The sequence below is a fragment of the Aquarana catesbeiana genome, linkage group LG10 (assembly GCF_042186555.1).
Source record: "Aquarana catesbeiana isolate 2022-GZ linkage group LG10, ASM4218655v1, whole genome shotgun sequence".
In the NCBI taxonomy this organism is placed as follows: domain Eukaryota; kingdom Metazoa; phylum Chordata; class Amphibia; order Anura; family Ranidae; genus Aquarana; species Aquarana catesbeiana.
Window position 1 is genome coordinate 83,566,707 of NC_133333.1, and position 15,990 is coordinate 83,582,696.

Here is a 15,990-nt window from a genome sequence, read left to right on the forward strand (position 1 = left end):
AAAAACCATACCCTACCCCAAAACTATAGACCTATCTCGGTCATTAATAATGATTTGAAAGTCTTTAGCAGGATCATGGCGGACAGACTAGCAGTGGTTATCCCCTCTCTCATTTCCCCTTATCAGTCTGGTTTTATACCCCATAGACTTATTACTGATAACATTCGCCTTGCGACAAATATAATACAAGATGCCAACCTGTTTTCACGTAAACTCCTCATGCTTAGCCTAGACATACAGAAGGCATTTGATAGTGTCTCATGGGCATACATCACTACACTCCTACAACGTATGGGTTTCCAGGGAGCATTCCTACAAGCATTCTTGGCCCTCTATCGTAACCCGAAAACTAGGATCAGGCTCCCTGGCTGTAATTCTATGTTTTTTAGCCTGGGCAGAGGTACAAGACAAGGTTGCCCGTTGTCACCTTTTAATTTTTGCATTAGCTCTCGAACCTCTAGCCATTGCTATACTCCAAAACCCTAATATCTCTGGTTATCTGAAGGGCCACTCGACATACAAATTTGGGATGTATGCTGATGACGTATTGATGTTTCTCACCAATCCCCTTGTTTCTCTGCCGAACTTATTTCAGGCCTATCCATAAACATGGCAAAATCGAGCGCCCTCCCAATAGGCTACACTCCTGGAGAACTACATCATCTTCAATCAGTCTATACTTTTATTTGGGCAGACTCTCACCTCCCTTACCTAGGTATTAACCTGACTAAAGATTTCTGTAGACTCTTTGAAGCAAATTTCCCACCCATGGTTTCTAAACTGAAAGGTATCCTTAAACAGTGGTCACACTTACACATTTCATTTCTTGGTAGAATCACTGCATTTAAGATGACAATTCTCCCCAAACTTCTCTACCTTTTTAGATCCCTGCCACTTAAAATATCTAAAACCTACCTACACACTATTCAGGTGTTTTTTAATAAATTCATTTGGAAGGACAAACCTCCACGCTTCGCCAAGGAGGTCTTGTACCGCTCCTCTAAGAGGGGTGGTCTAGGGGTTCCTCAAATATGGTTTTATTACCTAGCCAGTAGATACACTCAACAGGCACAGTGGAACATTCATAACTCCAGAGTCCCTTGGGTGCAGTTTGAATGCGAGTCCATCGCCCCTTTATTTCTCCCAGGCCTTATGTGGTCAAACAATCTGGCTAGATCAGAAATGGGTTCTAAAAATTTGATCACGCAGGCAGGCCTTCAACTCTGGAACGCATATAAAAAAACATACAATCTCGTTTCTGCTGTACCTCTGGGTGCCTCATTCCTAGGAGATTCTAGATTCCCCTTGGCCTTTGATAGACCCTCTTCCTTCCAACTCTGGATTGATTTAAAATTGACTACATTAGATAAATTCCTCCTAAATTCAAAATTCATTTTGTTTTCTCAGTTGCAAACCAATTAATTTTATCATTTTTTACAAATACGACACTTCTTTCAAAAGCATTATTCGGGCCCTTTCTCGACCTCCACGACTCTGTTTGAGGACATTTGCCATGTTTCACCTCGCCAAAAAGGCCTAATTTCACTAGTCTACATCGATTAAGAGGCTAGCACTGAGGTCCCAACCCTAAAATATAGATCTCAATGGGAATTAGAATTAGATTTGGAGGACATTGATATAGACTGGGTGAAGGGCTGGCAAAATTTATGCAAGTGTACCAAATCCATTATGGTTCGTGAAACGGCCATCAAACTGATGACACGCTGGTACTACACCCCAATGCGTATTCACAAGATCTACCCACAATCCTCCCATCTCTGCTTTAGAGGTTGCATACAACAAGGCTCATTTCTCCATACCTTTTGGGAATGCGAGAAATTACGTCCCACCTGGAATGAGATCCTGAAAGTAATAGACAAATTGTCAGGCAAACCCCTTAACATTTCCTTCCAACATTGCCTGTTGTTTCAATCTCCTCCAGACTCCCCTAAACCATTGGTTAAACTGATTCATTCTATCTGTGTAGCTATGCATTGGGTGATTGCTCTGCATTGGAAGTCATCTTCAGTTCCATATACACAAGTTATTGCAAGAATGGATCACATGATGTTGGCCGACAAGATTTATCACACCCTACACGACACTATCTCTCAGTATGATGCTATCTGGAATCCTTGGTTTTTATTTAGGCTCCAAACCTGACCGATTTACATTTCTTTTCTCCTTTTAGTTTACATTTTGTATCTTTTATCCTCCTGTTTAGCTGCTTTATTTTCTCTTCGAATTTGTATCTAGCCATGTATTATTCACTTGGCTAAGTTTAGACTTTCAGACTCTGTTGATTGTTTTAATAGATATATGTAACTCAGCAGTATATTTATATACTTAGTCTTTGCAAACAATTTTTTTGATCCCTCCACTTTTTGTACTCATTGCTCTGACTGTCTTGGATTTATATTTGTTTTACTTTTGTTCTAAAATAAAAACCGTTTGAAAACAAAAAACAAAAAAAATCCATACCAGACCTGAAGGACCTTGTGTGGATTAGGGGGGGACCCCACGCCGTTTTGTTTGTTTTTTTTTTGTTTTTTCAGATTTTTCTACTGCCGGTAATTTTAAATGTAATTTTTTTTTCTTTATAAATGTCAGTTTTGCTGCAGTAAGTTGTACACATGGTACAGATGTGCCACTTTACAGGCAGACTAAGGGGATTCCCCAGGCACTATATTTGAAGGAGTTTTTCATTTTTATTGTTTCACTTTAAGCAGCATTAAAATCACTGCTCCTTTAAAAACGTTTTAATCTTTTTTTTTTTTTTTTTTAAAGTTTTTTTTTTTGCATTGGTATATGTCCCCCAGGGTAGTACCTGGGCCCCCATACCCTTTTGTATGGCCAATAACTTGCATATAAGCCTTCACAATGGGAACTTTTAATTTTTCACGTTCAGGTCCCATAGACTTCAATAGGGTTCGATGTTCGGGTCCGAACTTTTGCTATGTTTGGGAGTTCTGGTGCGAACCGATCCGAGGGGTGTTCGGCCCATCTCTAATTATAAGTAATGTGCCACACAGTGGGCCTTGCCACATAACAAATTTCTTTATGTATTTTAGGTGGACTGTGTCTAGTTTTTAACCACTTCAGCCCTGGAAGATTTGGCTGCAAAATGGCTGGGCCATTTTTTAACTGACAATTGCACGGTCGTGCAACATTATACCCCAATAAAATTGACGTCCTTTTTTTCCCCCACAAATAGAGCTTTCTTTTGGTGGTATTTGATCGCCTCTGTGGTTTTTATTTTTTGCGCTATAAACAAAAAAAGAGCGACAATTTTGAAAACAACACAATATTTTGTACTTTTTTGCTATAATAAATATCCCCCTTTTTTTTTAAAAAAAAAAAAACACTTTTTTTTTTTCTCAGTTTAGGCTGATATGTATTCTGCTACATAATTTTGGGTTAAAAAAATATCGCAATAAGCGTATATTGATTGGTTTGCACAAAAGTGATAGCGTCTACAAAATAGGGGATAGATTTATAGCATTTTTATTATTTTTGTTTTTTACTAGTAATGGCGGCGATCTGCGATATATTATTATTTTTTTTTTTTTTTTTTTTTGGGACTGCGACATTATGTCGGACACTTTTGACACATTTTTGGGAACATTGGCATTTATACAGCGATCAGTGCTATAAAAATGCACTGATTACTGTAAAAATGTCACTGGCAGGGAAGGGGTTAACACTAGGGGGCGATCAAGGGGTTACCTGTGTTCCCTGTGTGTGTTTCTAACTGTAGGGGGAGGGGACTGACCTAGAGGAAATGACAGATCGTGGTTCCTAGCTATTAGGAACTCGCAATCTGTCACTCCTCACAGAACAGGGATTAGTGTGTTTACATACTCACATGGCCCTGTTCTGCCTCTCGTGCCCGCCGGTCATTGCGACCAATGGCCACGAGCATGGGCACGCGCATGCATGCTATCCCAATCCCGCAAGCTGACGTATAGTTATGACGGCTCGCGCTGACCCGCCGCAGCATAATGACGGCAGCTGGTTGGCAAGCGGTTAATCAGTGGTATTAATAAAGTGTAATATGAGTTATTCTCCTCGCAGTGTTTAATTATGTATTCTTTTGTGTGTTAATTTTTGGGGCACCTTAAAAGTCCATGTGACCTTTTTTGGAATTTGATTATCTGCATTTCTTCTTTTTTTTTCAGAATAATGAACTTTTCAGGGAATTCTTCATCACAGTGGCAATGGAAGGTTTAGAAAACAAATATGCACTGGAACTTTCTAGAGGTAATAAACTGAACTCTTGTCTTTCTTATGTAATCTACCTCATCTTTATTTATGATACATAATAGTTTAATAAAAATAGAACAAGCTCAAAATTAGCAATATTTTTGGTACAAGTAAGGCCCCTTTCACACTGGGGCGGTGGGGGCGTCGGCGGTACAACATCGCTATTTTTAGCGCTGCTGTACCGTCGTTCTTGCAGCGGTATTCGGCCGCTAGCGGTTCGGTTTTAACCCCCGCTGGCGGCCGAAAAAGGGTTAAATCCGCTCGTACAGCGTGGCTATAGCCGCGGTATTACCGCGGTATAGCCGCGCTGTCCCATTGATTTCAATGGGCAGGAGCGGTTTAGGAGCGGTGAATACACCGCTCCTTCCCCGCTCCAAAGAAGCGGCTCGCAGGACTTTTTTTACCGTCCTGCGAGCGCACTGCTTCAGTGTGAAAGCCCTCGGGCTTTCACACTGAACAAACAGCGGAGGCTGTTTAGGGGCGGTTTTCAGGCGGTATTTTTAGCGCAATACCGCCTGAAAACCGCTCCAGTGTGAAAAGGGCTTAAAGAATTTAAAGGAGCAGCATTATGGGGAAGCTGATCTCCCTATTCCAGTCGTTACTTCTACCTGAAGGATTTTAAGGAAAAATTAGACTTTTTCTTTTTTAAGTCAGCAGTAGAGTATGCTGCATGTTGAATTTTATCTTGAGCTGGAGCTTCCCTGGCAATGTTTGTGTATGTTCGGATCATCACCACGGGCTTCTTATATTGGAAAAGCAGTGTCCTTCCTCATAATTTCTTGACCGCTTTGGTTTCTAAGTCTGTGATTGACCCTTTTTGCTAATGCAGTAGTAACAGCCAAGGGCTATTTGCTTTAAGCAGCAAGTACCTGCAACACTCCTATTCCTCTTTTCAGTAGAAATTCTTAAATGAGATGCCCAAGAAAATGAGATGCCCTTAAAAATCGGTGTAACATGAAACGTGCTCAGAAGGGTGGAGTTGGCCTTACTAGTGGAGTTACTAAACCCACAACAGTAAAATCAGTCTGTGTATGCAGTAAAGCATGCTTGGTTTACTCACTGTGGAACCTAAGGGGTTAATCCTCAGCATTGTGTAAAAGGCTGTTTGATCCTGTCTTCTGCGATACTCCCCAAACCATCTTCTGATAGAACAGAGCATTGGTGGCAAGCTGCACATTCTCAGTTTGGTGTATATTACTAGAGAGTTTTTTTTGTTTTGTTTTTTGGGAGAGTGCATGTGATCAGCACAGGGCCAATCAGCACTGTCCAGACAGAGGGTCAGGGGTCCTGCAGCCTCATAGGTCAATCAGTAGAGAATGAAAACTCCTCCTACAGGCTTTAACCAGAACCTGTTAGAAGTCACAAGACTGCTGTAACTGCTGAGCAGAAAAGGTATTTAGCAGTTCATATTTACTAAAATAATTGCATTTCCATGTTCTGTGTACTGTGGGAGACCATATATAGTGAATGCAGGATCCTGGGTTTAGTAACACTTAAACTCAAATTAATTTGTGGGTTGAAATTGTATAAATCTTCTGAGAGTAAACAGTGTAAGAACACAGTCAAACAAAAATAGTCTTTTCTTGTGCACTGGTCAGTTGTTGTGGAGGATGCTCATGTTTTGTGTAAACTGTACCTTCACCCTAAAGGCCATGGCATCTTGCTTTGCCTCCTTCACCCATTTTCTTGATATACGTCTTTCAGTTCTCATTTTTTACTGACCAGTACTGCAAAAGAACTTCCTTTTTTAAATTTTTTGCAACATGTTTACTGTACTGTAGGGGGGTAGCCTTTGTCTCTCGTGTCCTGTCCTGGAAGAATATTGGAAATAAAGTCTACTCCAGTTTTCTATGTAGCAAATAATAGACACAAAAAAACAAGCTAGATAAAAACTTTACACAAAAACAAATTACTTCCTTACCCTCCACACTCCAAAAGTAGGAAGGGGAAGAGTGCATACAGGACATAGGGGCTCATACTGACAGCGGTGTGAGAGTAAGACCTCATTCACACAAATGCGTAAGTATACATCTGTTCAGAAGTGCTGTGTTTGCCCGTATAGGATGCACATGTGTTCACAGGTAAATTCACTTTTTCAATATGGCATGCAATATTTGGATCAAATGAGTCATGTGATCCAAATATTGCATGCAATATTTTTTTAGTGAATTGAGCCCCATGTCCCTGAATGCAGACAGTGTGAGTTTGGGGACCCAGACGCTTGTCAAATTGGGAGCAATGGCTAATGTTGGAATATCACTGTGGGATAGCACTGTAAAATATACAGAGGTATGACAGTGTCCTAATCAGACAGTACCAGAACAAAAATATGATAGTGATCATTCTCTAGCAAGAAAGATGTGTCATGCAGTCATAACCAGGATGTCTGAACTAGAAATAATACCATTGAAACCAACAATGTTGCTTTCGTCTCACTTATTGCTATGACAATGGAGGACAGACACTGGGGGTAGATTTACTAAGCTGTGTATGGTTGCCAGTCAGCTTCTAAGTTCAGCTTGTTCAATTGGGCTTTGGCAATAAAACCTGGAAGCTGATTAGTGTCTATGCAGAGTTGCAGTGCCTTGAAAAAGTATTCACACCCCTTGAAACTTTTGCACATTTTGTCATGTTACAACCAAAAACATAAATGTATTTTATGTGATAGACCAACATAATTGTGAAGTGGAAGGAAAATAGTAAATATTTTTCAAAATGTTTTACAAATAAATACCTGAAAAGTGTGACATACATTTGTATTCAGCCCCCTTTACTCTGATACCCCTAAAACTAAAATCTAGTGTCACCAATTGCCTTCAGAAGTCACCCAATTAGTAAATAGAGTCTACCTATGTGTAATTTAATCTCAGTATAAATACAGCTGTTCTGTGAAGTCCTCAGATTTGTTAGAGAACCTTAGTGAATAAACAGGATCATGAAAGCCGAGGAACACACCAGACAGGTCAGGGATAAAGTTGTGGAGATGTTTAAAGCAGGATTAGGTTATAAAAATATATCCTAAGCTTTGAACATCTCATGGAGCACTGTTCAATCCATCATCCGAAAGTGGAAAGAGTATGGCACAGCTGCAAAACTACCAAGACATGGCCATCCACCTGAACGGACAGGCCGGGCAAGGAGAGCATTATTCAGAGAAGCAGCCAAGAGGCCCATGGTAACTCTGGAGAAGCTGCAGAGATCCACAGCTCAGGTGGGAGAATCTGTCCACAAGACAACTATTAGTCGTGCACTCCACAAATCTGGCCTTTATGGAAGTGGCAAGAAGAAAGCCATTGTTGAAAGAAAGCCATAATAAGTCCCGTTTGAAGTTTGCGAGAAGCCATGTGCGGGACACAGCAAACATGTGGAAGAAGGTGCTCTGGTCAGATGAGACCAAAATTGAACATTTTGGCCTAAAAGCAAAACGGTATGTGTGACGGAAAACTAACACTGCACATCACCCTGAACACACCATCCCCACTGTGAAACATGGTGGTGGCAGCATCATGTTGTGGGGATGCTTTTCTTCAGCAGGGACAGGGAAGCTGGTCAGAGTTGATGGGAAGGTGGATGGAGCTAAATACAGGGCAATCTTAGAAGAAAACCTATTAGAGTCTGTAAAAGACTTGAGACTGGGGCGGAGAATCTGTGGCAAGACTTGAAAATTGCTGTTCAGACGCTCTCTATCCAATCTGACAGAGTTTGAGCCATTTTGCAAAGAAGAATGGGCTAAAAAAAATGTGGAAAAGTTCAAGGGGCATGAATACCTTTTTAAGGCACTGTACACCAGATTTTTGCACTCAAGTTTTAGTAAGTTTTCATTGTGTCATCAAAGAATGTGAGACCAAAGCAGAAATGTAATATATTCACATGAGCAAGTTGAATGAATGATACACATTTGAGGCTTCTGAAAGAAGATCTATAGCGTTACGTGGATATTAGTATGAGTTTTAAAACCTATGTTTCTCTGTATAGCTTGCCATTTATATTGTTTCATTTTTTCCTCAGGAAAGCAACGTTTCTTTTTCTTCAAAGTAATAATGTTGTTCGGTAATGCTACCAAGTGATCTATTGATTCCTGTGATGTGTTCTATTAAAATATAAAAATAAATAAAAACCTTCCCCTGTCTCTTACAGAATGGCGAATGCTGAAAAATCGAAAGTTCATGGGATCCATATTCGATCAAAATATAAGAACAACTTCCAAACCTATGATTCAAGAGATGGATCCAAAGTAGGCTCCTAAAATGCTTATATTAATTGATACTGCATGTTAAGGGTTACAATTCATAGAAGCAATTAATGTCGAATTCCCAAATAGGCATAGTAGGTACTGACCTATGGTCCTCACATCGTGTAAGGGCCCTGCGACAACTGATCAAAATAATATTGATTAGATCTTGAAAGAAAATTACAATTGTAAAATTGTTTACAAAAGATTAAAAAAAAATCAACTCAAAGAAATGAAAACTTTATGTTAAAGATTAGAGAGAAAATACTGTATTAATGTAATGTACCCAATAACTTAAAGGGTTAGTTCACCTTTAAAAAAAATGTCCATATTCTTTCATATACTTTGGTTCCTGCAAAAGATGCTAGTTCCGGTTTTCTATAATTTAAGAGCTGCAAAACATTCTCTACTGTATATGTACCTCCTCAGGCAGTACATTTAACAGTCTCCTTTCACTGGACTTCCTGTGTCCCATGATTCATAGCACTTCTTCTCTTCCTTCCCCTGCTCACACCCTGCAGTAATATGTCCCACCCCCAGAGCAGGGGAATGAGCAGAGCTTGTTCATGTGGAAGTAGTCTTGTGATCCTCCTGTTTCCATCTTTTCCCATGCTGTGGAAAGCCCCTCATGGTATTACACAGGCAGCCCCTGTCATATCAGTTTAAAAGAGAGAAATGTAAAACAGATAACAGGAGAACAACAGATAACTCTGCTTCAGAAGCCATCAGCACTGGACAGCGTGAATATAGCTAATGATTTGTGTGGTGGAAGTGCTGATAAGATATATATGTAAATGCCAGTGTTCTCTACCAAACAAGTTTATGGAGCACCTTCTCTAAACACAAAAAAAAAGCTAGTCCGAGGAATGCTTATAAGGCTACTTTCACACTGAGGCGTGTGGGCACCAGCGGTGCTAAATATAGCGCCGCTTTACCGTCGTTCTAGCGGGGGGGGTAAAACTGCCCCGCTAGCACTGCTAAAACGACGGTAAAGCGGCGCTATATTTAGCGCCGCTGTACCGCTGGTGCCCACACGCCTCAGTGTGAAAGTAGCCTTATCTTCCTCGGACTAGCTTTTTTTTGTGTTTAGAGAAGGTGCTCCATAAACTTGTTTATGGAGCAGCCGAAAAAGGGTTAAAACCGCCCGCAAAGCGCCGCTGCAGCAGCGCTTTGCGGGCGGGTTTGCAGCGCTGCCCCATTGTTTTCAATGGGAAGGGGCGCTTTAGGAGCGGTAATTACACCGCCCCTAATGCGCTCCAAAGATGCGACTTGCAGGACTTTTATGACCGCCCTGCAAACGCACCGCTCCAGTGTGAAAGCCCTCGGGGCTTTCACACTGGAGTGCATTGAGCAGCTCTTTCGGGGCGCTTTGCAGGCGCTATTTTTAGCACTTTAGCGCCTGCAAAGCGCCTCAGTGTGAAAGGAGCCTAAGTGCTGTGAATGGAATCCACTGACTTATAATGTTCTGGTTTTGCAGAGAATAAATGCTTTCTATGCATGGCTTACTGTGGCTGTATCTCCTGGCTTGGATACTCATTTGAATTGCAACTAAATGCTTATTGACCCTTTGGCAACTTCTGAATGAAATATGTAATGGAAAACTGCATACTGTGGTTGGATCACTTTGTGCTTTGCAATTCCTCAGCTGTGTCCATACTGCTGTTGGATTAATCCTTCCGCTGCCATATCCGTACAAGGGTCCACCCATAATTGTGGTGGCTGCAGCAATGGGGATTGTGTATGTGAAACTGACAGTCCAATCCCTTCCTGTCAGGTGAACACATTTGCTGCGCTGCCGTCTCATTGCTCACCCCCCCCCCGATACTTTAAGTTAGTAGAATGGTTCTTATTTAAAATGTTTTAATGTGGATTTTAGTGTGGTACAAATGTGTGCTTATTAAGTGTTCTTGCATAGCAAGACCACTTACTGTTATCGCACATATATATTATTCTTATTATTATAGCCAAATTTACCACCCTAACTCCTCCCACAGTTTTTACACTACATAGACAAGTAATATACCGAAACGTGCAGATTGTTCCCGAATGGTGTGCTATTACTTTGTGGAACGTTTCGCCGAATGGTTCACGAAATATCGTCGTTTTTGCGGCGAAATTGGTCCCATAGGAATGAATGGGGAAACTAGAGTGGGAGGTGACAAAAGCTGGAAAATCAGAACATGATTTCTAAACTGCCGCCACTCCCTCATTTTCAAGCCCACCTACACAAATCTTATATCAAAACGTTCAGCTATCCCTGCTGCCACTAAACATGTCCACGGCTAAGCCATAGTCCTGATAGTTTTCACAATATGACCATTTGTTTGCAACTCACACCGTCCATTGACATTCATTAAAACTACCCTCTAGCCCCCTCCAAATTTGAAGGGCAATTTCTAAACTGCGACTGTGCCTCCATTTTTAATATTTCAGAGACATACTATACATCAAAATCTAGGTCTGGGTCTTGTGATTCTCACAATATAAAGATCTTCGCTGTAGGATGTATAGTTTTTAAAATACGGCCATTTGTTTAGAGGTCATTTCAGGAAATTTTAGCCATTAATCAGAGTGTACTGTTAGTGTTTGTTTTGTTGCCATGGTTACCAAAGCTTCTGTTATACACAGGGGGGAGGTGGCTGGAGCATCTCAGCTGATTACAGAGCCCGGGGGAGGGGACAGACACACCATGTACTGATTTATAATAGAGGAATATGATGGGGCAGTTTTGATGGGGTAATTCTGATGGGGCAGTTTTGATGAAGCAGTATTTGGGAAGCATAAACAGGGCATGAGCGTTGCTAGGAAACAGTGGTTGTAAACACAAGATGCTGAGACACTCCAAATGCATGTGACTTCATCTGCTAGACTTGATAATGCTTGTAGACTCCTCCCACAGTTTTTACACTACAGAGACAAATAATATACCGAAACGAGCGGATTGTTCCCGATTGGTGTGTTATTACTTTGTGGAATGTTTTGCCGAATGGTCCACGAAATGACGTTTTTGCGGCGAAATTGGTCCCATAGGAATGAATGGCGAAATGTTCAAAACTAGAGTGGGAAGTGACAAAAGCTGACAACCCCATGATCAGCCAAAACATTATGACCACCCCATGATCACCCAAAACATTATGACCGCCCCATGTAAAAAAAAAAATATTTTTGAAAAAAAAAATTATTTTTGAAAAAAGTAAAAAAATCATTTTTGAAAAAAAAAATAATATTTTTGAAAAAAAATAATATTTTTGAAAAAAAAAAATATTTTTGAAAAAAAAATTTCTTTTAAAAAAAAATTATTTTGGAAAAAAAAATATATTTGAAAAAAAAAAATATTTTTGAAAAAAAAAAATTATTTTTGAAAAAAAAAATACTTTAAAAAAAATAATAATTTCGAAAAAAAAATTATTTTTGAAATAAAAAAATTCATTTTTGAAAAAAAAAAATTACTTTTGAAAAAAATGTTCAGCTCTTTCAGCGAATGATGGAACTTTTTTACTACTATTTATACTTTTTAAAATATTAAGCTTTTTAACACTTTTCACAGTTACTCAAGCCACTCCACCCCACCCAGTTACTCCGCCCACTCCAGTTGTAGAGGCAAGAACACTTTCACAATTTCCCCAGAAATTGTACCTTTTCTAGTTTTTGTTATAGTTTTACATTCTTAGTTTTTAGTTAGGGTTTAAACTGTTTTTCTGAGAAAGCGGAAGCCGCTTTACCACATAAAATATCTGGCAAATGACTCTCTTACAAACCAGTTTAATTTTAGTAAAACATATAACATTTTGGGCATAGCAATAATTCCCTTGTTTCTTATCTGTAGGTCCTCGCAACCAGTTGCAAGCAAAACTCTTATTTCTGAAGTCACAAGGTTTGTTTTTTAACATCCTTAAAGTGTATTTCCACTTTTTGTAGCCAAATTGAGATGACCCCTATTTTATATTTGGTACATGTTCCTATTAACATAACATAACTTAAAGCGGGGGTCCACCTAAATCACCAAAAAAAAATAAAAAATATTAAAAGCCAGCAGCTACAAATACTGCAGCTGCTGACTTTTAATAAATGGCCACTTACCTGTCCCAGGGTCCAGCGATGTCGGCAGGCGACGCCGAGAACCCGCTCGGTTCTCGGCAGCTGCCGCCGCCATCCTGGGTGAGGGAATCAGGAAGTGAAGCATTGCGGCTTCACTTCCCGGTTCCCTACTGCGCATGCGCAATTCGCGCTGTGCATCGTAACTGGTCCCCGCTATCTCCTGGGAGCTATGTGTTTCCCAGGAGACAGCGCGGAGGGACAGGAAGAGGCATAGACTCCCATCTATGCCGGAAGTGGGTGCAAATACCTGTCTTGGACAGGTATCTGCACCCCCCTCCCCCCTGAAAGGTGCCAAATGTGACACCGGAGGGGGGGAGGGTTCCGAAAAGCAGAAGTTCCTTTTTTGTGTGGAACTCCGCTTTAAGAGAAGTGCGGCATTGATCCAATGCTGAATCTGTTCCCCGCAGGCTCTGCACCAAGAACTGAGCAATCAAACACTGCTGATCGCACAGTTCTCAGCATTCTACGAGCCAGGGACTGTCAGTTTCCAGCTCTCTGCTCTTTTTCAGCCTGCTGTAGGCTTAAAGAGGAAGTAAACCCCGATGGGTTTACTTCCTCTTTGTTTCCCTGCAAAGGTAAAGCATAATGTGTCACTTACCTGACACAGGAGCCTGCAATGTCACTGCTGTCCCCTATGCTATGCTACGGAGCGTCCATCTTCTTTCCGGATATCGTGGCTCCGGCGCTGTGATTGGCCGGAGCCGCGATGACGTCACTCCCGCGCATGCGCACGGGAGCCGCCACTAATGGCATATCGCATGCGCCGTAGACAGCAGTGCCTGTCTTTTTGCAAATATCTCCTAAACCGTGTAGGTTTAGGAGCTATTTCTTGGACCTACAGGTAAGCCGTAATCTAGGCTTACCTGTAGGTCAAAGTGGTCTGTAAGGGTTTACAACCACTTTAAAAAGGGTCACAGTAGTGCAGAAATAACTGCACTCCTGTGATTCATAGAAGAGGTATAGTAAAAATAGCTTTGGCTATACTTCTCCTCTAAACAGGTAACTAATAAATACTGTATGCTGTGTACTTGCTTAAAAATCCTTGCATGCTCTCCTGCTTTGTAATGTTTAAATGAGCTGTAAAGGCAGAAAGTTTTTTATCTTAATGCATTAAGGTAAAAAGTCTTCTATGTGCAGAAGCCTCCCAGCATCCCCTAATATTTACCTGAGCCCCATCTCTGTCCAGCGATGTCCGCAAGTCCCTCAGTTGTCCGAGACTCTCCCTCCTGATTGGCTCCCACAGCTGTCACTAAAAGTCAGTTAGCCAATCAGGAGAGAGAGAGGGGGCGGGGCAGAATGGCAGCTCTGTGTCTGAATGGACACATGGAGCTGCAGCTCGGCTCGGGTGCCCCCATAGCAAGCTGCTTGCTGTGGGGGCACTCGACAGGAGGGAGAGGCCAGGAGCAGCGAAGAGGAGGATCTAGGCTGCTCTGTGCAAATCCACTGCAATAGAGCAGGGAAGTATGACGTGTTTGTTATTTTTATTTTTTTTAAAGGAAACTTTACTATCAATTTAAGATAAGACAGAACTTTTTTTTTTCATTTTGGATCGAATAAAGGAGAGTTATATTATAACCCGTGTGTGTATATATATATATATATATATATAAACACAGGGTGAAGCCCAACTGACCGGTGGAAGGTGCACACTGATCCAGCTGTATTATCACTTATGAACATTTTCCTAATCACCTCAGACTCTGCACTACTTTTTTAAAGACTTTCGTGTGAAGTTGGCCGCATGATATATATATATATCTTTTGCTCAACATTAGCGCTGTTTATAGTGTATGTTTACATGTACTGTTGTGTGTGTGTGTGTGTGTGTGTGTGTGTATATATGTGTGTGTATGTGTATATATATATATATATCCCCCTATAACGCTTATTTCCCTACATCTTGTCCTGCTGTTACAAGAGTCTCAGTGAGACAAATAATAAAAATAAATCTCCCCAGTGGTTCTAACTCTTCCAATTTTATTCCAAACTAAGAAAAATGTCATGTGTATCACCAGCACAAGACCAGATTTTGTTAGCTTATGTTAAATGGATCTGTATTTATAAATTTATTGCTATATGATTTAATTCTCAGCTCACCAGAGGTACCAGAATATACAATAATTGCAGAGCCTTTGGAAGGGCACCCAACTTTTCTTGTGGCTGAAATATCTTTGCCTAAAGTGGTGAGTGATTTTTGTTTTAGCTATACTACAGATTCTGAAGGTCCCTATAGGCCTTAATTTTTATTTATTTTTTTTGTTTCATAAACTTTTTCTTAAAGTTGCACAACATACAATATTAAAGACAGCTGTAAAAAATTGAAAATCAAAAGAAGAAACCTGCATGGAGCATACAGATAGGACCATAATAATAGGTCAGGGGACATGCCTATACCGATAGTCTTAAGAAAACAATACACCAGTGGACCCATGAAATCTAAAGCAATAATAACAATAGGAGAGCATGTTTGTCATTCCCTTTGTTAGTTGCTCCCATTTAAAGCAGGCTCTGGTTTGTCGAATAGGGATCAAGAACAGCAAAAAAGAAGTAGAAACAGATACAGTAGGACCAAGAGGAGAGGCAGTGAGGAGAAAGGAAAAAACTATTTGGGGGGGATGGTGGTAGAAGGAAAGGGGGGGTCCAAATCCAGCATAAGCCGTCCTCAAGCTTCTCCTGCCCCCCATCTCCCAAATTTGAGGAGGGGTGAGAGAGAGTTTTCACTAGACTCCCGAGATCCAGTAAGGTTAAAGAAAAAAAAAAAAACAAGTACAAAAAATTGCTAACTGGTAGTAGAGGTAGCTATAAAAATTCTACAATTAGGAATTGAATTCGGCAGACGTCTTAAAACCCAGCCAACAAGCCCAGGTGGTGGTAAACCTAGATATCCTATCTTGTGCAATATATATCAATAGCTCCATGCTATTGATCCTGCGGAACCATTCCCTCATTGTGGGGACAGTGGTAGAACACCAAAGACAAGGTATACATAATTTAGCCGCATTAACTTGTGTCGGACAAAGTCCAACTTCAAAGATGTAACTTTAGTAATAATGTTGTGGACCTGAATCCAGAATGGCTGTAAACGGGTGCATGTCCACCATATGTGGCGCATTGAACCAACAGCCTCCCCACATCGCAAACAGGAAACTGAAGGATACCCATTTTCCTGTATGGACACATTCAACAAGCCCTTGTGGATGCATGTGCAAATGGTCTCGCAGGCTTCTTCAAAGAGAGAAATGTCCAAGTTGGAGCCCGAGTGGTCAGAAAATGATAATTTTGGAAATGGGAACACCGAGAGCTCAATGGTGCCATCTTAGCATTGAGAACATCCTTGTGTGGCCAACTCTGTCTTATTATTATTATTATTATTATTTTTATACAGGATTTATATAGTG

General features: G+C 40.7%; 1 protein-coding gene across 3 annotated transcripts in view; it reads left to right on the forward strand.

Moving 5' to 3' along the window:
- PIH1D1 (PIH1 domain containing 1) overlaps positions 1–15,990 on the forward strand; it is a 55,466-nt gene that overhangs the window by 25,402 nt on the left and 14,074 nt on the right. For all 3 annotated transcript variants that reach the window (XM_073602350.1, XM_073602349.1, XM_073602348.1), the window contains exons 6-9: positions 4,179–4,260; positions 8,401–8,497; positions 12,321–12,368; positions 14,685–14,775. In XM_073602350.1, coding sequence (XP_073458451.1) covers positions 4,179–4,260; positions 8,401–8,497; positions 12,321–12,368; positions 14,685–14,775 — 318 coding nt within the window. The remainder of the gene's footprint in view (positions 1–4,178; positions 4,261–8,400; positions 8,498–12,320; positions 12,369–14,684; positions 14,776–15,990) is intronic.